Genomic DNA, 23026 nt, shown 5'->3' with positions numbered 1-23026 from the left:
AAAAAAATCCTTAAAAATTTTTTTTAAATTAAAAAAAAAAAAAAAAAAAAAAAAAGAAGGACGAATTAAACGAACCTCCCTGCTAATCTCCTCTTCCTGGATCTCAATATCCGCGACGCTCCTCTTCAACACGTCCATATTCCCAAGGATATGCAGCTTCTCGTTCTGAAGAAACTCTATGTACTTCTTCCTGTCCTCCTGTTCGAGCTCCTTTCTTTCTTTATCAGCTTTAGCCTCGTTTGATTTCGCGTTGTCCTTCTCCAAGTTATTCTTCTTCGGGATGGTGCATATCTCTTTGGATTTCGAAAGCATGGTAAGCTGCTCAATAGCCTCTAGAAGGTCGTCGTTCGATATCGCCAGCTTGTTCTCGATCATTTCGCACGAGTTCGACAGCTGGCCGTTCTTCTTTGGCATGGAATGATTATTTTGATTGTTATTCTGTACAGAATTAACCACCACGTTCTCGTACAGGCTCACGTTCCCGTTCATCGAATTGTCGTAGTTTCGCGAATGCTTGTTCGATTGCCCGTTGATCCTCGTCCCGTTCAGTTGAATCGTTCCGTAAGTTTCTCTCGTTTTGTCGACCATCGGCGAGTAATTCGCGCCGTTATTGTTGAACATCGATCCGTCGATCGTCGTGTTGTCGTAACTCGAGTTACGAACTTGCGAGATCGAACCGGAAAAACTGTGGTCCCCGTTGCCAAGAATGTTTGGCCACATCGTCGACTGGTTATTGTTGTTGTTGTTGTTGTTGTTCGGCGTGATCGATTGCGAATGTTCGTGCTGCATGTTCGTTGTCTGATTGTTCGCATGATTCGTGGTCTGGTTCCGATGGTTGTTCGGCGCGTTGCCGTTTTGGAATATGATCTTCGAATTTTGCACGCACACGTTCTCGTACGAGGCTGAATTCGATTGCCTCGAGGCATCGAAGGAGAAGTACGGTTGATTTTTCGATGGACTCTTCGGGCTGTCGAAAGGTGAATTGTAGCCGAGTCGCTTGTCTCGTGGCAGAGAGCCGTTCGTCTTGATTCTGTGAAAAGAGATGAAGATACTGTAGACTTAAAGCTGTGTAAAATTGTATATTGTATTTATTTATATTTGTTAGAATTAAAAGAAGTATTGTTGTTGATTTTGATTATTTCTTTTGAGATAATTTTGTGAATATTATTCAAATATGGATTTAAATATATGTACGGAACACTGACGAAGAAAATTGTACAAGCCTCTCATAAAAATATTATCAAAAGATCTCAAGAAACACATTTTGGGATATAATTCATTGAAAATTTTCTTGAAATAAATTTACAAATGTTATCCAAATAAGATGTACGTACAAAATATTGAAGGAGAAGATTATATAATTTTGTTGCAAAAAATTACCAAAACATCTCGACGAACACACCTTAAATACATCTTTAATCTTCGACTATCATAGACATAAGATTGAAATATAGGAGACAAAATGATATTTATATCATTAAGGGAACAATCTGCTTCCAAGATAAACAAGGATTCTTCAAACTATCTTTACTTAACCCCTTTCAAAATGACGTGAAGACATCTTTAAAAGAAACGAACTTAGTATCGTGAAAGTATTATGAAACTAAATATTTCTACATCATTTTGAAAGAGAATAAATAAAAATAGTTTTTCTTGCAAATTCAAACGTTCGTACGAGCACCACGGTCTTGAAGATTGAAATTAAAAATTAAAAATTTAAAGTATCGACAATTTTTCATTGCAAATGTTTCGCGCCAGGCTCGAATCTTCTCGCATGCAAATGTCCCATTCACCTATTAGGTTGCCTCGGCTTTTCGATGGTGCTCTGCCTCTCATACTCGGCGCACATAGCGAGGATCTCCTCGAGTCTCATTTTCTCCTGCCTCTCGATCTCCTGCTCCCGTAGCCTCTCCTCCTGCGCCTGTTTCCTCTTATTCTCCGCCTCTCGCCGCTTGTTCTCCGCCTCGATCTGTCTCTCTCGCAACTCCTCCAGCGAACAACCGCTCCCGATGCTAGGTGTTGGACTCTTCATTCGTCCGAAGCCTCTCTTCGGCTCGTTGTACTTCGGATTGCGATTGAACGCCGGGCTAGGCGGCTGTATCCTCTTCACGTTCGGGTTCGAGCCGAAACCTTGAGCCCCGGCCACGTTCCTCAAGTTTCCACCGCAGAAGTTCCCGTTCCCGTTGCAGATGTTAGGATTCGAGCCGAATTTTTCCAACTGAAGATACTCGGTCGTGGTGGTCTTGGTGACGATTAAACTTTGACTCATGTCGTAGTCCCTCGTCGTTGTCAAGTCGTCGAGATCGTTCGATCTTTGACAGGTGAAGCTTCGCGACATTAGATCTCCTCCCTGATTGACGTTGTTCTTCGATATCGTCTGACCGTGGGGATTCTGGCTGTTCTCGTTGTTGTTGTCTCTGTAGTACGGCTTGTAGGTTTTTAGATAAGATTCCGCGGACGAGTACATCTGAATCTGATTGTGACTCGACGGTGAAACGCTTCGGTGCTGATGGTTAGGCGTGCTGGATCTACTGGGCGTTCTGACGTCCAATCTCTGACGATTCTCGTCGCTGCAGCAGTTGGGCGAGGAGGAAGCGAAACAGCTGCTTGGAGATGACGTGCCGAGGAAATGGGCTGGTGAAGATGAATTGAAGGATGGTGTGTTCGAACGACTTCTGTCCAGGTTCGTTAAGTTCTGCAACGGTGAATTGTTGTTGCCATTCTTCAAGGAGACTAGGCTGGATGATCTCGAGTGACCGAGGATTTGATCGGCGGGCACGTTCGTGGTGATGGCACCCGCTGGAAAAACCTTGGGAGAGACACAGTTATTTCTGTTTTGCTTCGATAACATTTCGAACTTCGTCAGTTTCCCGAGGAAACCCATTTCCTCGTCCGAGCAGGAATTTCTTGGCGACTTTCGTGGAGCGACTGGTGGCTTTCTTTCCAGATGATAGTTCTCCTGGAGTTGGTTTTCCGGCAGTGAGAAGCTTATAGGCGCCATGGAGATTCTCGATTGTGGTAGCACCGATCGTAGTTGTTTCGCTTCGGCCGGGTGGTTAAACCGCATAAAATTGGATCTACCGATCGACAGCATGCAACCTGAAACGTTAAATTTGCATTAGAAATCTTACTGGAAACGTAGCTAATTATTACATAATATTTTTTATATTTTATTTCATATTTTTAATCAAAAATAGTAGAAGAAAAAGCATCTATTACTAGTAAATATTTTGTTGGGATAACAAAATGTCCAAATAATGAATAATTCAGATATTTGAGTATTTGAATAATATAGAGTCTTTATTGTATTTTAATACCGGTGCCACAGTGATACATTCAATTTTGACCAATTCGTATCTGAGTCAAGGTCTTACCTTGAGCGAGTCTCACTGGTGAATTTATCGGTACACCATCGACTGCCGTGCTTCCATTTATGGGGTGAAGAGTGACCACGCCGTTATTGTTTTCAATCGTGCAATGAATGGACTCGACGCCGGTACCAACGACAGAAATATCCGCATCTCGACTCGATCCAAGAGTTAGTTTACCTAAACAAAAAAATTACGCGTCTTAAGAAAGTGTAATGTGTAAACTAGAAATTATAAATCCTATGGTTTAATAATCGTAAGTCTTTATTATTCTAATAGGTATTTTTACTTATTTACTTAATATTTAGCAACTTAAGTATATATATGTACAATGTCAGCCGCGAAAGTGTCAAGAAACTTAGGATTTATTTTAGAATAACGGATAGGTAAATGTGCCATATTTTTAGAAAACAGAATTATATTTAACAAGAGCAACGAATAAATATAAAATACACTTCGGAACAGATTATTGTCGCTAGTACAGTGAAGAATAATGTCGATAAGAATGTAGTTTTTTGTTCGAGACTTTTAAGAAAATCAAAATTGAGAATTCATCAAGCAAACTTGTACGTGATGATTGTTCAAAATATTTTGCAACGAACGCAAGAATAATCGATTCTGTATGGAAAAATCTATTCGAAAGATATCCTCAGGCACAAAGATCGAGTAGAACGAGGTCTGGAGAGCATGCGACGAAAATAAGCTGGAGTACAGAGTGCGTGCTATATTTGAGAATAATGTGGCAATTCGATTTTCGAGAAATACGAGATACATACAATTTTAACCATTATTCTTGATGACAAGCAGACCGGTGCCAACGTAATTTTGAAAGTATCTAACTTGGAACGAAAAAGCATTCTCGTAACTGCGTTTGTACACGCTTTCATCTTCACAATTAACCATTTTGGCTTTCGAAGCTATTGTATGTTAAAAGCTTAGCAGATATTTTGTACGTTGGATACTGAGTGAAAAGTTCGTTCTGGTTTTCAAGAAATACGTAAACTTCGAATCTTTATTATATAGATGTTCGTGGGACTTTTAACTGCAGATTTTTATATAAATTCACTTTTTTAGGAAACCAAAATTAGAGAAATTAAAATTTCTTCCATAGAAAAAGATCCACCTAGTAGTAGATAATTGAAAGATTGAAATTTCTTCCTTACGACAATCTTCCGAAATTTATTATACGATCTTTTCTGTGAAAGTTATTTAAGAGTTTAGAGAATCGATAATTTTTCATCGAACGTACGAAAATTTTCTACAATTACTTAAAATATCTTTTAAACTTTCTTTTATCCGATACTGTACTTTTTCATCCTTAAATTTCCCACGAATGTACAAAAACTCGCTTGTATCATTCCACTCTTTCATCTGATTAAAAAAAAGAAAATTATTCTTCGCTTAGAGAAGCGTTCCAGATCCACGTTGATTAAATTTTTTCCCTAGAAACATTGCAAATTACGAAACTACGTTGCCTCAACACTCCACACACTCTGTTTTGAACTCGATTTAGCTTTTCAGAGATAGCTATCGCAGGAGTTGTACTTATTCGAGTGGCTTTCACGTATATTAGAGAGCGTAGTTTCTAACGCAGCCAAAATTCTAAAAGCTCTCTATGGTGCAAGTTCAATCGATACTATCTCCGATTGCCATTTAACACGGATTATGGCAGCATGTTCGGTATCTCCGATTTTCTATCGATAACTGGAGTTCGTTTCGTTTCGTATTAGCGTATGCTTGGCACGTATAATGCCTTCTGAGCGTGCATTCGCGATTCGTTTTCCCTCCGGTGATGTATTATAGGTTTGTGCAGTTTAACAATGCGCTTAAACGAAGGAAGTCGAAGAAGTTTAGTGGAGTATTTGGTTGATTGGACAATTAGCCGACCCGCAGGGACATTATAAATTACTCGTCAACTAAAGTTTTTGTTACGAGAGGTTTTAACGTGGGAGAGAAGTTAACGAAGAGATGATTAATTAAACGAACATTGACACTGCAATGCTACGTAGGAATTAGTGTCATTCAACTTATATTTGTGGTCTTTTCCTTTTATTTTTGTATGCGTTTGATTGTAAATTTATATTTCATGTAATTTTTTATTTTTATGAAGACAATATTCCGTATAATATTTCCGTGTAATATTGTAAGAATTCGTGGAAAAGTAGAAGGTATACAATTTACATAATGCAAAAATATGTAAGATATCTTATACATAGTAGGTAAAATATAATAAATTTTCTATCTATATTCCATTTCTTTAATTATGTTCATAAAAATTTAGAAGTTCATAAATTCCTGTATTCTAACGAGATATTGGAAAATTAAAAAAATGTGTGCGTATTAGAAATATTATTATATCCTACATAACGTTTTAATATATTATATTTAATTGTACCTAAAATAACAAAATTATATTTACGAAACGAAAATAGGAAATCACAATAATTCGGTTTTAATATAGAAGAATATCAAAAACAATCTGTATCACAATCAGTTCGCTATCTTTAGTCAAAAGATTAGACATAGAAAGTATAGAATCGTGTACATATTTCAACAATATGATTGTCTAGTAAAATAATTTTTAATGAAGTAGAGAGTCAAATGATTACTAGACTGTGGATTTTTATGCAAATTCACACTTTCGAGAACATAATTAAAAAAACAGGTTCTTGAGAGAAAACTGTTTTACGTATCAAATATTATAATGATATTATATATATATATATATTTTTTTTTGTAAAATTTTGTATTTTAAAATTTTCTATAAATATGCAAAAATTTATTTATTTCTGGGAAATCAGAGATTACAAAAACCACAATATATAGTAATAACATATAAAAAAATGCAATAAAGTTCAAAATCTACAAAATGTATATAATAATAATAAATATATGAAATATCCAAAATAAAGCACTTATTACGATATCTAGTTAATGAAACAATTTTCCGTTCAAATTCTATTTTAAAGTATGTCCATCAGAATATAAAATTACAATATATATATACCTACAATTTTAAATAATTTGGTAATCTTACGTACAAAAATTTCTCATAGATGCATAAAAATCCGCGATCTAACAATTACAGATTCGTCGAAGCGCTCTAATAATACATTCACCCGACGACTTCCGTCTTCTTGCGCAATCCGATTAAACGAGCCAGCCGAAATTGTTTATAGTCGGAAAAGCGAGTTACACGAAAACCAGGATACTAGATAGATACACTGTAAGGAAAAACTTACGATTACCGTCGTCCGATCTGAAGTCCCCTTTTTCTCTCTCGTAGTTGATCGAGCGTGTTCGAGGGTGGAACGGAGAAAGGACGCGCTACGTGGCGGCCAAAGAAGAAAAAAGAAACAGCAACACACGCTCCTTTTCGCAGGATATACACCGTGAAAGGGCCGGCTGGATCATTAGCGCGAAATAACTACGGGCGTACGCGCGCTCCCCGATCTGCGAGAGCAACGAGTAAATCGCCGCGCATTCTACAAAGGACTGGATGTTATATTTAGTTTTGGCGCGGTCGTGCACTCTCGCACATTTTCGGTCTTTTTGGAAAAGCTTCCGCCACGCAACGTTCAAAATATACTTCGCGCAGAGGAGTCCGTTCCTCGCCTACTTTGCACGTTCTGATTTGCGCCCCCTCCCCCTTTACCCCTTTCGTTTCCCTTTACGGTAAAATTTGCTTTACTAGAGCGAAGTTTTATTCAGTCAGTCCGACGACACATTACGGATCAGACCTATTATTGCTGACCATACCTGGACCAGGAGGTCAAACACGAATATGACATATTTCGTGTTTGACCTCCTGATGTAGATCAAGATCAAGATTTAGTCGTGAAAAAAATTTCGTCAACGTTTTCAGAGATATTTGACAATTTTTACAATTTTGAGAAATAAAAGTATCTTTGTTTCCCTATCTTCTACACAATGTAAAAGATGAATTCAGATCTTCTTTGAATCCTTTTTTTCTTTTTCATTCCTCCATTTTTCCCATTATACAAACTTGTATATTTTCAACAAAAGCTCATCGATCGTACCTCTAGTATAAACAGTTCTAGCTACATTCCAGTGCTAGCAATGAATTAAATTGACGGTGTTACGTAACACCCGATAAATCCGAGCGATCCGTTCGCTACGATTCCAAGAGTCTATGTAATTACACCGTAGCTAACCGATCGCAACGACCATCTACAACCATTACGAACTATAATTCCACTAATTCATCTAGAGCGCCATTCCATAAAATCTACATGCTAAACAATCCGTATATATAACAAATGAGGTTTTTCAATCATTTAAACTCTAAGAATCCTTTGATACCATCGACTGGTAATTATTAGTCAAGCCAATATTCATCATAACATTGACATATGTTTCATCTGATCTCTTGGTGAAGTTACAAATTTTTTTCGTACGAATCAACGTTCAAATTTAAACAATAGTAATTGAAAAATTTTATTATTTATAATAAATATTATCGAATATTAGAATCGAATATTAGAAATAAAAATACATGTCCTAATACTTTTGAGCAGCAATGTATTTTCTTTTCAATTTTCGCGAACGACTCTACTTGTAATTAGTAGTAAAAAGTTAACAAGTTAAACGAGGAAAATAATCAAATAGATGCTCGTTGAATTTAGATGTTTCGTAGTTATGTTACCCGGTCAAAAATTTTGTCCTAGCTGGTGAAAGTTCTTCGTAGTTCGTATAGTACGGTTATAAATTTCAATAAAGTCAGCTCTATTCCGACAAGAAAACAGGTGCGAGAACGTGACGTGTTCGGCAGTAGAAAGAGAGAAAGAGATAGAGAGAAAGATTGGCACGTTCAATTCGATGCGTGATTTTGATCAGCCCAAGTTAACTCGTGCTTGATTCCACCATGATTCTTTTATATTCTGTTATTATGATATCTTGGCGAGATTGTTGCATTCCTATGCTGTTCGTGTTCACGTTGAACCAATATGCATTGGTTGCTTGGTTTCTTAGAGAGATGGTAAACACACGATATAAGCGTAATGTACGTATAAAATTGGTTTCAGATTCCATGGGAACGTAATGATCGCGATTGAAAATTTATTGAGGAAGGGTTTGGTTGAAAGTATTTTCCTGAGTGAAAGTGATTAATATCTGCATCTAAAATTCTTCAATCTATAAAAATGAATGAAGTTTCAAATCGTTTTTTGCTGCTTCTCCTTTATCCGTGTTCAGAAATCAGAGTAATTAACTCCACTCTGAATTTTAACGCCAAAGAACTTGATTAATGTTTAACTTTTTATTTCATTAATTATCGGACTTGACATCATTGAATGATAGAAATGAAATTGATTCTTTTTGGCCGTGGAATAATAATCAATAATTTATTTCAAGAGCCAGTTTGATTATTCCAAGGATATACTACTTTACATTTTTTCTTTTTCTTTTTTATATTATATTATTTTATCTAAAATAGACATTTATTTCGAAATTTTCTCATCGAAAAACTTTTGTCCTAGGTTATGAAATTTTATTTTATTTTTTTTTTTATTATTTTATATATATATATTTTCGTCTGCACGTGATTACTGCATATGATTACAATTTGCTTGTCCCGTGCATTCTGTACACTACATCCATTTTATCTTGGAAAACGTAAAACTGCTTCTCTGATAATGAAAGACAAATTGACTTTTCATTTGCCAGCCGGAAACAGAGTAAAAAAAATGATATCGCTGTCCGTATATACAAACGTTGCAAAACCATCTGATAGTAGAAATTTATACGTTGAAATTTCTGTTTTATAAAGTATAATTTGCTGCGATTTAAATCACCTATGACAAAATTTCTTGTCATAGTGTATTCTTAATATTATTTTTTTATAATAATGAACTTGTGATTTTCAAGTAGAACTATTAGAAAAATATGTAATCAATTTGATGTTCGATACTCGCAGTGTTTTCTATAAAAACTCTTCAAATTACCTTCTTCTGATTTCTTCAAAGCCATTATTAATTCTACTAATTTGAGTCTTTAACATTTGTAACAAGGATCCTCCTCAAATTATCTTCTTCCGAATTCTCCAAAATCATTATTTGTATTTTGTCACATGAGTTAACTTTACTACTAATTTGAGTCTTTGGCACTCGTAATATATTCTACAAAGACTCCTTACGAATTATCCAAAACCATCAGTTGGATGTTTTCACCAAAAGGTAAATTCCACCAAACACCAACACGAGTGTTTCTATTTTAAAAAAAGGAATTCATTTCCATCTGTCAGCACTGTTTTTTAACTGTTCTCCTAACTGTAGTACTGAACCAACACAGCACGGCCTAAAAGGCACACGGTTCAAAGTGTTAAACGTGTAACTCTGTTTTGAAGCACGGCGGACGTGTCTTGCGTCGACACGGCATGGCACTTCAAACCATCGGCGACTCAAGCCTAGTTGAACGTGTTAAAAGCTGGTCAAACAATGACGTCGGACAGTTACGGGCTGAAAACGAGAAACAGGAAGATTACTTCCTGGCAATCGTTTCATTCTACGAGAGAGCGAGGCCGCGTGTATCACGGCTAGATCAGTCTTTGTTGGTATCTATCCGGTGGATCAGATTAATGCCATTGCCAAATGCATCGATCGACAATAAAGTTTCCGTTTCTGGTTAAGTTAGTGCGATATATAGGTTCGATTATATTGGTTCCTGATAATTGATGGCCGCGGTAATTCGTACATTCGATCGGCTTAATTGGCCAAACCTGCGCTGTTTAACCTCTCAGCGACAACTTCTACGTATTAGAGTACTGAAACAGCACGTGAAACGTGTATTAAGATATTAATTATCGTAGTCATTGTTCATATGTATACACGTATGTATTACAGTTAACATTAAGAAATTAAAAATCTTGTCTGAAAATTGAAGTTCTCAACACACGTGTATACTAAGTACTCTTACAATACGTTTATATATATATTATACATATCTTCGGTATATGTATTTTATGTATTATGTGTAGTCTTTTTGTTCGGAAATCCCCGAATGTTACAGGTAGACGATTTTACGTGTGACAAAGATTTTATCAGCTTGACGAAGCTTGTTCGTACTTTTCTATTTATAGTATTTCTATTTTGTGCTCCAAACCATCTCAAACGAATGTTTCAGAGCGAAGGACACATTCATAAAAATTGTCTACATTTTCGTTGCTCATAAATGGAACATTGATTCATCATACGATCGCACAACATTGTCTTTCAACAAAATTTCCTATCTCATATTTTAGTTCTGTTCGTAATTATTGAACTATCGATTTTTCATAAAAATTCATATTTTTGAAAATATATCGAATGTTATAAGAACCATTATTAACCGTAGTTATTTTTTGATACTTTTCCATATTATATACATTTTCTGTGCATTTTAAAATTTCCCATCGAACTCATAAAACTTCACAATCTAGTAATTATAAAAAAGACACATCGTAGTACGAGAAAAGACATCTATTCTTAGTAAATATTTTGTTCAGATAACAAATGTTCAGTAAAACGTTCGAGTATTAGAGTGCATAGTCGAGTAATGGTGCTTCAGATATGGGAAACTGTATCGTACAAGCAATTCGGTCTCCAAAGTTTACGAATCGAATTGAAACACATATCACACGGGAGTTGCCTAGAATTTAATTTCAACCGAAAAACCAGCCAAGGAACATTCTCCGCGTAGGAAACAGCCCCCGAAAGGGACGTGCTACTTTCGACCGCTCGAGTCCGTGAGTGTACTACTTCCATAGAAGCAGGCAGCTCCTCGTCGTGCTAAAAGAGAATAATAGGACAACCGAGAAAAACGAACGTCACCTGAAAATACACGCCACTTTGAGAATTGACTCACGCAATAATTTATATTGCGTTCGCCGTTTCACTCTCGCGTTTTGCCTCCGTCTTTCTTTCACCGACACGTACGCACGAACTTTTCCGAACCTCGTGAGCTTTCTCTGTCTTTCTCTCTATGCACCGACTATATTTAAGTGCAACGCAACACGTCTTATGAGACAGAACGTTTCTCGTGGGTTACTGTCCTCTCTTCTAGCTCCCCTTCGACCGCGTAAACGCCTTTTCGCCATTTATACACCGCGTACAGAGGCGTCATCATATACGCGGCTATGCACGTGCACATTTTCCACGCGCGGATGTACACAGTCATCGTGCGATTCCTTGCGACTTTTTCCAACTTTCTTCTTCGTTTTATTCTTCTTTCTCTTTCTCGTCGTTGACTTTTTAGTCCCTCCATTTTATTTTCTTCATCATAATTATCTTCAACTTTCTCTTTATTTTTTAAGGATTCTTTTTTTAAGATAAGTTATTATTTTCTATTTTTTTTTTTTTTTTTAGTTCTTCTATTTTATTTTCTTCATCATCGTCTACTATCGTTATTTTCATTTTCTTCATTACCATCATCTCCATCCACTTCTTCTTTAGCCTCGTTCACTCTTAGTACTTTTTCGTATTTCCTTGTCTATTTTGTATGCGCAAACGTGCACCAGCACAAATAGCACGTAGCGTTAAGATCTTTTTTCTTTCGTCTGGTTCTTCTACTTTACCAAGTAGTTTATTCTACCACTTTACCAGGTAGTCGAATAATTGATAAAGTTTACAAACGTCGCAGTGCGTCGCTCTTTGAATTCGTTCGCTTTCGGGAAAGGTATTAATAGTATGTTTCCGGAAACACGAAATAAAATTCTCCCGTTTCTGGGCATAGCGCTCGTGTTCGCACGAAATTTATTTCTGACGCACCGGCTACGGGAAGAAACCGCGTACTATACGCGACTCGTACGTGATCTACAGATTGTTCATGCGAATTCTCGTTCTTGTCGAAACAATTAAAAATACTGAAATTTAAATAATGATTTCATCTGTTAAATGTTGTCAACAACGCGTGCTCTGAAAATTTGGTATATTTGCTCGTGCAAGCTTTATAGTACAATAAAGAACACAAGTTTCTATTCCTACATATTTTACACAGAGTCGCTTGAATATTTAAAAATGCAAAGTTAAAAAATAAACAATAAAAATAGGGGAAAATTTGTAACATATAATAGCGAAGAACACAACTTTCTATTTATGTATTAGATTTTACGAAATTCCTCGAATTTCAAAAGTTCACAGTGTTAATTACAATGACCAAAAGAAATATCTAATTTCAGTATTTCTACAAAACGATTGTAAAAAAGAAGAAGAAGAAAACGAAAGAAATTTAACTCCTATATCAATAGAATCTGACTGGTTGAGAGAAAACTCTAAATTCCAATCTATTGGTTTGAAAAGTGTACATTTGGCCACAAAAATGTATTCAAAAGGATACACAACTTACCAGGTGTACAAGTATCTCGTGGCAGTGATAAAACGAATAAGCGCAACGAGGAACGGACATATGCAAGGAACGCGGACTGCACACGAGCCGGAGAATTCTAAATTACACCCATACTACAAATTCCACAGTTTATACGCCAAGGAAGGAGAAGGAAAGATAATAAGAATCAACTAAATCCGCCTATATATTTGTTTGTCTCTCCTCATATTTATCGTTATCTCGAAAGTGTTTTCTTATCAATCTGGAGGAGTCGGCAAAATGTCGCGTTGCACTTCTTTTTCTTTTTTTTTTTTTTCAAAGCCGTAATCATCGATTTTGTACACGGCGTTACGTCGTTTCATTGCACAAACATATACGAGCGTAAATTATACATCGAACCGAAAGTTCGTGCGTTTTTATTTAACAATAAATTTTATTGTAACGCTTGAGAAGTACTAAACTTCGATGCAAGCCCCCTAGTCTAGATTCGATGATTTATGGTAATTGTCAACTGCAAATTGTTCTTATCTACGATCACCTTGTCCTTCTCGTCGCATAACACCTTTAATAAGTCAAAATCTTCAAATCAAAATTTTCGGAGCCACTTTTGACACGTGCGAAAATTTACGATATCTCCTTTCCTACTTTAGAAATATGTTTTACTGTTTCTGTGACTGCTGTTCTCCTCCGAAATTGTAAAGTAATATGCTTCTTGATAGTAGTCAGTTTTTGATAATGATAGTTTTGAATAATGGTATGCTTAAAATATTCTTGCTATTCGTGCTATTGAACCTTTTTTTAAATTTACAACACGTTATGACATTCCCTTCGTTGACACCTTAATACGCAGTTTGACAAAAAATTACTACATTAATTTTTAATTTTCTGAATTGATGCTCTTCTTGAAAACGAGCGAAAAAGAGATTTAATTTTTCCAAAAGAGGAAACTACAATTCAAATGTGAAGAAAGACGATTCGAAACTGATTCAAGAACGAACGATTCTGGAATGCCAACGGAGATTATTAATGCTAAAATATCAAATTTAATTCAGAGTAATTTAGAACACGCGATAAAGTATCGCTTACTCATACTACTTAAACTAATTTACTCTTCCAGGAATTTCAACTATACATAGAATCCCTCCAACCATACCGACAGCTATGTAATCATGCATCGCATAGGAAGCGTCTCACGCTCAAAAAAATATGAATGCGTGGAAAACACGCATATTAAACGGTCGACGTCATTGTTATCTTGTTCTATCGATTCTGCCATCGCTACATACCATTCTATCGTCCTTTGATTCCTTCCGTGTATAACCGATTGTATCATATCCGCTTGAAAAATTACAAAAGATTGGTTACGAAATTTCAGCTTCCTCCGCGATAACGCTTGTCTTTATTAATCCTCTTATTAGTATCTCATAATCTTTTCTTTTTTCATGAAATATTGCATAAATTCTATTAATAACTTCCTTGTACATGTAAATTAATAGCTCAATAGCGTAATTAGTAGACATAAATATAAATTAGTTAACTTATATATCTCAAATTTTCGTAATACAAGTTACCATCGATTATTTATCTCTGGTTCCAAGATTATAATTTTGGCTTTATTATTGAAGGTACTTATAATTTTCTTATATATTTAAAACTATAAAGTATTATAATGTTATTGTACATGTTAGTAAAATACGAATACACATTATATATATTCTTTAATAGAAATATTTTCTAGTATAAAAATCTTCTTGATAGAAATAAAACATCATCACGGATCAAGGTATTTTGTGACCAAAATCCCGGAGCAAATGTGTCATCTTTTAGAGTGAACGCATTTTTTTTATTATTACTCTATCTATCCGTTCGATTTGTTCGATGAACAAAGCAAATATTTATGTTCGGTCAACTTCTTTCCGGTTTCGACACGGATGCACGTGCACGGAGAATATCTTAGGTTCCTGCCGCGTCTCTGGTGTATTTTTAAAAATTCATCGCCGTTCCCTTAGCCCGCGAGAAATGCCGGCGTGTCTCGATTATTTCAGGAATAAATAGACCTACCGGCCGGACGATGTTACGCGTTGATGAATTTTACCGAGTTAATTGCGCGACGTCTGCCACCTAATTGCAGGCCATACCGTGGCTCGTGATCTCGTTACTGATGAACTCTGCTTCCTCTTGCTCGACAGATCGTTTAAACGTCACGAATCGTATTTAAAAAGTGTTTCTACTAATTGAGGTGCGATTCAGTTGAAGAGAGAGAGAGATGTAATTCCATAGAGATTTGGAAAGGCAACGTTTTAAATGAGAGGAAACAAATAACTGGTAGATCTAGATGGTTAATACAGCAGAGCTTCTGAGATATGAAAGTATTAGGTATATTATTTTTAACATTTTCACGAATATGCATATGATTTCAATTGCCCAAATTATATAAATAATAAATTATGTAATAATGCAAATAAATGAGTTTCATCAAATTCAACGTATATGAGTTCAGTATATTTCCTCGTTAGACATAAAATTTTGTTTTCGTTGGTATCTCGAAAACAATTGAGCCACCAAGCGTTCGCTAGATAACGTTGTAGCCGTAACGAGCAATGATTCATCAAATTTAATCCGTGATTCGAACACGTACTAATTCCGTCTGATAAAGTTTAATGATGGTATAGAACGTGTCAGAAGTTCCACTTTGTGTGTGGTACGCAAATAACAGAGCAAAGGAGGATATCTCTGGGAAATCAAATATAGTAAATTTCTTTGAAGCTGTTTTCCTGGAATTCTAAAGTTTCTATACTTACTTGTTGTTTATAATAGAATATATAAAGAGATCGAGATATATGTGTATTCTATAGATATGCGTGTATTCTGTAGATAAGTACAAAATTCCAGGAAGAATTAGTACTTGATATCTCCACTTATGAGTTATTTGTAAATCCATTAAAGTAAATCTAATCATTAACAGCAATTAACGATCATTCGTCCCATTATAATGGAATTTTTTTCTATCCGAATTCTCGTTATCTGAACATTTATTGCTGTGTAGTATAACGTTTAGTGTTAGATATGATATAATTAGAAATATTATGTAATTATTGTATATATAATTAATCAAAATTTTTGTAATAATTCTACAATTATAATTTGATCAATCTGATTAATATATTTATAATATTAATACGTTAGTCAAATTATAATTCATCATATTCGATACGTTTTGACCATTGCAGAGCAATATTACACTTATTGCAATTAAAACATTTTAAACTCTTTCCCCGATCTTAATTCCACATCAATGCATCAATGACAAGTCATCTTTTCTTAGGTTGGCAGGTTAGCTTCTCGAAAAGTATCGAGTGATCGATTTCAAATCAAATGAAATCTTCCAAATAAACGATAGTTTACATGCATCGACCTGGATTCAACTGGAAAACGTAAGAAAGTATTTGGTGGCTTACCTTCGGGTAAAGGATGCAGGGTCACCGCCGTTGACAAACGTCCGCTTCCCATGGAAACGAGATGCGGCGCTTCCGTTTGCACTCGCAACGCTCGTCCAGCTTCGCGCACCTCAAGACCGGCGGTCGCCATGCCTATATCAAAAGGAATCCACGTTAAAAAAAATCAATCACGCACCCCGGTCCTGTCAGGGTTTTCGCGATATTATAATTCACTTTGCAAAGGTGATCAGCCAGATTAATTTCGGCCAACAAATGCTTCGTCACTGTTGTTTCTAAATACGCTTCTTTCTTTGCCTCTATAGAGGATTAAAAGATTAAAAGCGATTTTGTTGATGATGTTGTTCAAAGATGATTAGATCTCCGCGCACTTACAACTGATTGTAATGAATTTGACAATTATAAATTGTGAAGAATTGTTTTCGCTTTTTTGTATAAATTTAATTAATATTTAACTGATCGCGGTAAGTGGTATTATATGTAGCATTGTGCAGTATAGTGTGGTGTTAGTTCACGAGGTCACAGATGACTACTATAAATTATATTATATTGCAAAAATTTAAGATACTTAAGTTTATTTTACGTTTTAGATTCAGTTATATTAACAAAATTGAAATTAAAAATACAGGGATTTAAAAGCAAAGTAAATGCTAAATTTTTATCCCTTAGAATATGAATCTAATGATATTAGTTAGGAATTAAATTATTGTATATGTATTGTAATTAATTATCACAAATTATCAATTCCAGTTAGTAAAAGTGGTAGCTCGCAGTATATGACAAAAACTGTAGAATTCCAAAATGTATCTTTCATTTCTCAATGACAATATTGGAATGTTCTAAATGTAGCGAATGGTACATAAATGTCACGTCGCATGGAAAAACGAATCCGTTATTACACAAAGTTGCTCTCACTAATCTTCGCGATAGACACATATAAAAGGAACCACATAAAATATCAGACGTGAAATGGTGGCATCACATTTACAAAATCCAGATACATTTATTCCAGAAAGAAAATTTATGTCGAAAATTTAGTTACGAGCTTTGTGCATTTATGGGAAATTCCGAAGTGACAAATTACACACAACGTGAAAACGTAGAGGTTCAATCTTTTTCTAATATTTTCGAAAATACAACTCTGCAATTTAGTCACGGTTATATCCATCTTAAATTTCTCTATACGTTAAATTTTGATTCATAGAGATTTTTGATGTGGTTTTAAGATCTTTATGTAATTAACAGTTTTAATTATCTAATGTTGCTGTATTATTTTCGATTCTTGCACAGACTACATACGAATACAATTATATTTAAGTCGGGTCATGATAAAACAGATACTGTTTTTTTTTATAAAATATCCGAGTGTCCTACAAGACTCGTACGAGGGGCAAGGAGGGGCCAGCGACAATCGGCACGGCGAATTCGATTTTGTTCAAGGTGCAGGGATGAGATCGATTTACCGGAGCGAGATAAGAAAAATAAGTGAAGAAGAAGGGACGCAAGAACGAGAGGAAACCGGTCTCCACGGGATGGCCGGGATTCTTTTTCTGTACGTTCCCTTCTTCTTCTTCTTCTTCTTCTTCTTCTTCTTCTTCTTCTTCTTCTTCTTTCTTCCCATTCTCCTCGTCTCGGAGTCACGGGTCATGATAAATTAGTGGGTATGCACCGTGCGGAGGAGGCACAACGTGTGTTACGAACGTGAGAAAAGGATCTTTCTTTTTAATGTGATCCTGATGCCTGTATAATTTCCACGTCTTGACAGCGCAGGATTCTGTGCAACTTGACGTTGATATTCCACGGATCGTTATTTTACGCTTTACGACAGAAGTCCTTTTTCTGTTTTCAGTTTTTAACCTTGTATCTAAAATTAATATACGCACATGTAGAACACATGCTTCAGGAGTAAATAGTAACTCGAGCTGAAAGGCATTATTCGCCCGTGTCAGAGCGATAGGCAAAGTTCAACGGGGCGGCCTAGCGTAATGCGCTTAATTAAAGTTGTTTCAACTCGTTAAGATCGTTCGCACGGGATGAACAACCCTATAAACGGCGGCAGTTTGTCGACAACTAGAACGACAGTTTCCATCGTGAAACTTCGTTTCCATCGGTTCTTCCTCACGTCGAGAATTCACGTAGCCGTTCCTGTCGTTACGTTCCGTTTGCAATTTACAACATGCTGATAAAAACTTCATCGCTGCGTGCCAATTTTCCTCGACAATTCTCGGAAACTGATTCACCGAATTGCTACGCGTTTCCATTAGAAATCGCGGTTTTGAACGTGCACTAAAGTACATGCACACGTGTACGCGTGAAAGGAATTAAAGTTCTCAATACAGGTTCATTAACCTTCGAGTTAATTATAGGCATTGAAATTTACACAATTACTGCAGAGGGCCTCTAACAGATCGTTATTTGTGTAGCAACGAATATACGAATTTACGTAAATTTTTTTCTTGCTTTGTACATTAATAATAAAGAATCGAGCGACAGGTATTCTTAATATCCATTAATAGAGAATATTATATAAAAATCTATAGAGAGAATGATATTCGGTAGTGAGAATTTAATATTGTTCTTAATAATTACTCAGTTATTGTTTAATTTTCAATGATAGTAGCGCTTTAGTAATTCTTGTATATAATTAGTGACAAATAATCGAACGATAGCTACAATGTACTGTGAAATATAAACCAACACTGGAAATTAAATAGGAACGAATAAAAATTGAGAGCGGCCTAGAATCTATAGTACTTAACCTATGTACCTGTCGTTGATTCTCTTAGAAATTGAACGTTCATTCGATTCCTATTAATATATCATTTAAAAAATACACCATTCATATCGTATATTCGAAGAAGACAGTCTTTTATTCGATGATCATTATTCGATCAATGAACGCGCAACCCACATGAATTCTGAATGTTATCTCGGACAATCAAAGAGCCCGATTGTCACGAGAAAACGTGATCGTGGATAGAGTCAATTTTTTCTGACATTTACACAATCTCCATCTCACGTATAAACGTGTAAACGTATAAACATGTCAGGTGAAAAAAATGTTGAGAAGAGAGGGAAGACGAAAACGGCGTGCATTCCGCGTAGAGTCAACAGTGGACTATTTTTAATCGTACGAGTTAATTCCTTACTATTTTCGAATAAACGGAACTCGGAAGAGTGGCTCTTTTTAACTCGGCTGACCTCTTTTCCCAAGTAAACGAACGGACCGAAAGAGTTGAGAGCTACCTTCGAATTCACTTTGACGCGAAAAAGCCAAATCGAAAAACTTTCGCTTCGTACTTTTTGAGGACGATTTCATCGGCAGGCGTTCGATCGATTCTGAAAGCTCGGTTGTCGCGTTCCGCGAGACCTAACGAACGCTTTCGACGTTGGAAACGCGATTCTCTCTATGAGTAACGAGCAATTGAAACGTGACGCGGAACAAGATCGTTTGGAACAGTTGTGGGTATGAAGAGAAATCGTATGCACGCGTTCTTTTCGTATTAACAGCAACGATAGAGTAGAGAAGACAGAAAAATTCGGCTGCGTTAAAAAGGAACGGGTATTTCGTTGGAAAAATATGCTCGTAAACTGTCCAAGAAAAACAAAATCACCGCGAGCTTCGAGGCACGTTCATCGCGGAAGAATGTGTAATTAGTACCACGTGAAACCTACTCGCCTGTAATAATAAGCAATCGCAATTTTTGGAATTGATGTTAACAGTTGTTTTATAAAGTTGCTCACAAAAGTATTCGGAACATTTTATGAACGTGTTATGTGCATTAAATAAAACGTTTTGAGGTTAACAATGTAATGAGACTCTCATGATTATATTGGCCAAGTTTGAAACAAATTAAACAGCACGTATAAAAATTACAAGGTATTTAATACAAGTATACGTATACGTGCATATATTTCAGAGAAATCACAGAAATAATTATTATGCAATCCATTAATATGTATTGATATTTAATGAAACATTTATTGTATGCTCAAGATGTTTGCATTTTTATGCATTTACCTGCAGGGAAACTTAAAATGCATGCAATGCATATAATATTTTATTATAACATTTAAAAAGATTTTTTTCTATTTCTCTAATACTACATATCTACCTTTATTATATTATATATTCATATATATTTTTAATAACTTCTTCAATAATGTACAGGAAAAAATCAATTTCCATAAACATCCGTAGTTTAGACACAACGCACATAATAAAGTTTTGTGTGATAAGAGTTCAAATACTTTCGTTACCTACTGTATATTTTTCCATTTTTTGGTAGTTGAACAGTTAACTGCGCAACTTTGAGAAATAAAAATATGCCAATTGTCCTAAGCAACTCATTTTTTTTACGAGCAGCAGTTTCTTATTCTAATTATCGCCAGGATACAGAAGTTATCTTGCAGTTGTTGTAACTTAAAAATAGCCAGGGCAGAACAGGTGTTGGACAATTTCAGTTCCACGTTAAACTCTTCAAATTCCTTTACTCGAAGGACACACCTGCTCGTTTGCAGGTGACTTCAACCGAGGACGAAATTATCTCATCACGCGAACCCGGCCTCCTTCCGTGCGACGCTTTGTCCAAGTCGGTTTTATTTCAACCCTCGAAAGTCGATAAAGCCACAAGGCTGAATACAATCTACTTTAACACAGCTAAACATCATTCAATCACTTAAAGACCGATTTACGTCAGCAAATCATTGATTTTTTAAATTATTTAATAAGATTTAGTATGTTTAGAAGATTGTTTTACAACAAATTCAAGTCCGATTATAGTTGGAAGAAGAACAATTAGTTGCGTGAATCGAATACTGATTTCGTGTAATTCGAACAACAAAAGTGACAAAGAACATTTTATGTATGAAATAAATTGAGTACGAATTAATTCGTGATATGTTTTCAAGTGATTAAAAGTCTCATAAAATGGATCCTTGCATTTTATCTTCTATATTTTAAACATTGATTTAATTTTAATTTCGATTCGATATTTTAAATTGAAATGTAATGAAATTCCATCGTAAATTCCATAGTAGGTATCTCTAACGTGATACGTTAATAGTTGATACAACTACTCGTAAATAGTGTTCCTCTACTAAACATCATGAATCACTCTCGAGAAAGGAAAATCAATTAATCTCGAAATTAATCTCCTTCAACTGAATAACAAACTAAACAAAATACCAACGTTATCTTTGTGCTTATCGTCCCTGTGAAAATTCCATCGCCACACGAAACTAATCGATTTTACCGAAATCACCGCAAGGTCGATAAAAATGCTATCAACATTGTGCTTTATTACTAGACTACTGAATTTTACTATAGAAATTTAAAATAAATTGCAAAGAAGCACTGAGTATATATAATATTAAAAAATACACAAAACATGTTCATTTATCCAACGAATGAATATTTAATGTCCTGTGAAAGAACGTCAATTCTCTTTTGAAGAATCCAGCACTTCATTTGTATTTTTTGATGGCCTGACTGTTCTTTCAATACTCTGAATATCTTAACTAAAATCAGAACAGTTGTTCATTTTTTGTTGTCTTCTATTCAATGCATAAACAAAACAGACAGTTTTCGAGAATCTCGTATTCATACATTTTTCATTAAAGGGGTATTTAAACAATGTAATTATAAAAAGAAATTCATCATAGATCCATTAAACGTATCTCACAGTACAAATTAATGTACTTAATGTATTTTTTAAATATAAAAAAACAAAAGTTATCTCGAACACTGTGAAGATATCATTGAATAAAAGAAATGTAATACTATACAAATTGTAAGAAATCTATAAATTTCCATGTGTATAAAAAATTTCAAAAAGCGAACGCTAATTTTTATGATATGAGGGACGTTCGTTCAATGGTCAAGTTGCTCTATGATACTCATTATAATAGTTAGTGCTCAATATCTCTGCTCAGATTGTATTTCTCTAATCATTCTCTAATCATTCGATTGTTTAGTCTACATTAGAGTCCCCTAGAGATAATCTTAAAATAACTAGTTTACTCGTTGGAAATTCAACGAGGATAACCGATGACACATTAAAGTATGTCGAATAAATATATATATCCACATAAGTTTCAAAAGATATACGTAAGTTTATTCCTCACAAACTTCTAGTCTTTCGATAATTTTCAGTGAGCACTCGTAGTGTTCAATTGTCGTCTAGAAAAGTCGTATAAATTTTGCATGAATATTCATTACCATTAGTTTGAACTTATTAATCGATTTCTAGTCTAGTGATATCCATTTGAAAAATTCTGAAAAGCTCGAAAACGAAAGCAGGAATTCCACTTATAATCAAGACCAAGAGTGGTTGTTATCTCATCGTCGTAACACTTGTTCCGTGCGAACGTTTTCAAGAGGCAGCGCAGAGCATAGACGGCGCAGACGGCGTCTGCTTGTTGGGTTTCTTCTTCTTCTTCTTCTTCTTCTTCTTCTTCTTCTTCGGTCGGTTGCCGAGGTCTCCTTTTGCTGGGCCAACTCGCTGCTGCTCGCTTTTTGCCACGACCGTCTCCTTTTGCAGCAGGAACGTGGAAGGCGACTGAAAGTGTCGCGCCTACGCGTCGGCTGTCTCCTCGATTAAATGTAAAATGCGAGCATGCATCGGCCGCAGCGATGAATCGCTTATTTTCTGTCAGCTTTTCAGCCGTCGTTCTGAGAAAAACGCGAAGGTCGAGTTATGGTTAATTAACGTGCCGCGCGATGCACGAGCGATATTGGTATTCGCGGTATTCGTAATACGAAATATTTTATGTTTAAACGTAGGAGTATATTTACAGTGAGGGACAAAGGTAGAGGGACTGATGGAGTTGAGATTTAGTTTGATTTAAGTCCTTAGGATCCAGCTCCGTGCTCGTTGCATTATG

The 23026-nt window shown here is 35.5% G+C and overlaps 1 protein-coding gene across 1 annotated transcript in view; it reads right to left on the bottom strand.

The window, feature by feature from the left end:
• Nucleotides 1-3: 3 nt before the first annotated feature.
• Nucleotides 4-23026, bottom strand: part of LOC122536712 (GATA zinc finger domain-containing protein 14-like) — a gene marked incomplete at its 3' end in the record, with an annotated part of 31614 nt that continues 8591 nt past the window's right edge. Inside the window, exons 2-5 of the mRNA XM_043669292.1 lie at nt 16145-16276; nt 3375-3548; nt 1794-3099; nt 4-1030 (exon numbers count right to left, since the gene is read on the bottom strand). Coding sequence (XP_043525227.1) covers nt 4-1030; nt 1794-3099; nt 3375-3548; nt 16145-16276 — 2639 coding nt within the window. The remainder of the gene's footprint in view (nt 1031-1793; nt 3100-3374; nt 3549-16144; nt 16277-23026) is intronic.

This window comes from Frieseomelitta varia, unplaced genomic scaffold (genome assembly GCF_011392965.1).
Source record: "Frieseomelitta varia isolate USP_RPSP 00005682 unplaced genomic scaffold, Fvar_1.2 scaffold_157, whole genome shotgun sequence".
In the NCBI taxonomy this organism is placed as follows: Eukaryota; Metazoa; Arthropoda; class Insecta; order Hymenoptera; family Apidae; genus Frieseomelitta; species Frieseomelitta varia.
Note: the sequence above shows the minus strand (reverse complement) of the source record. Positions and strands in the feature narration are given on the sequence as shown.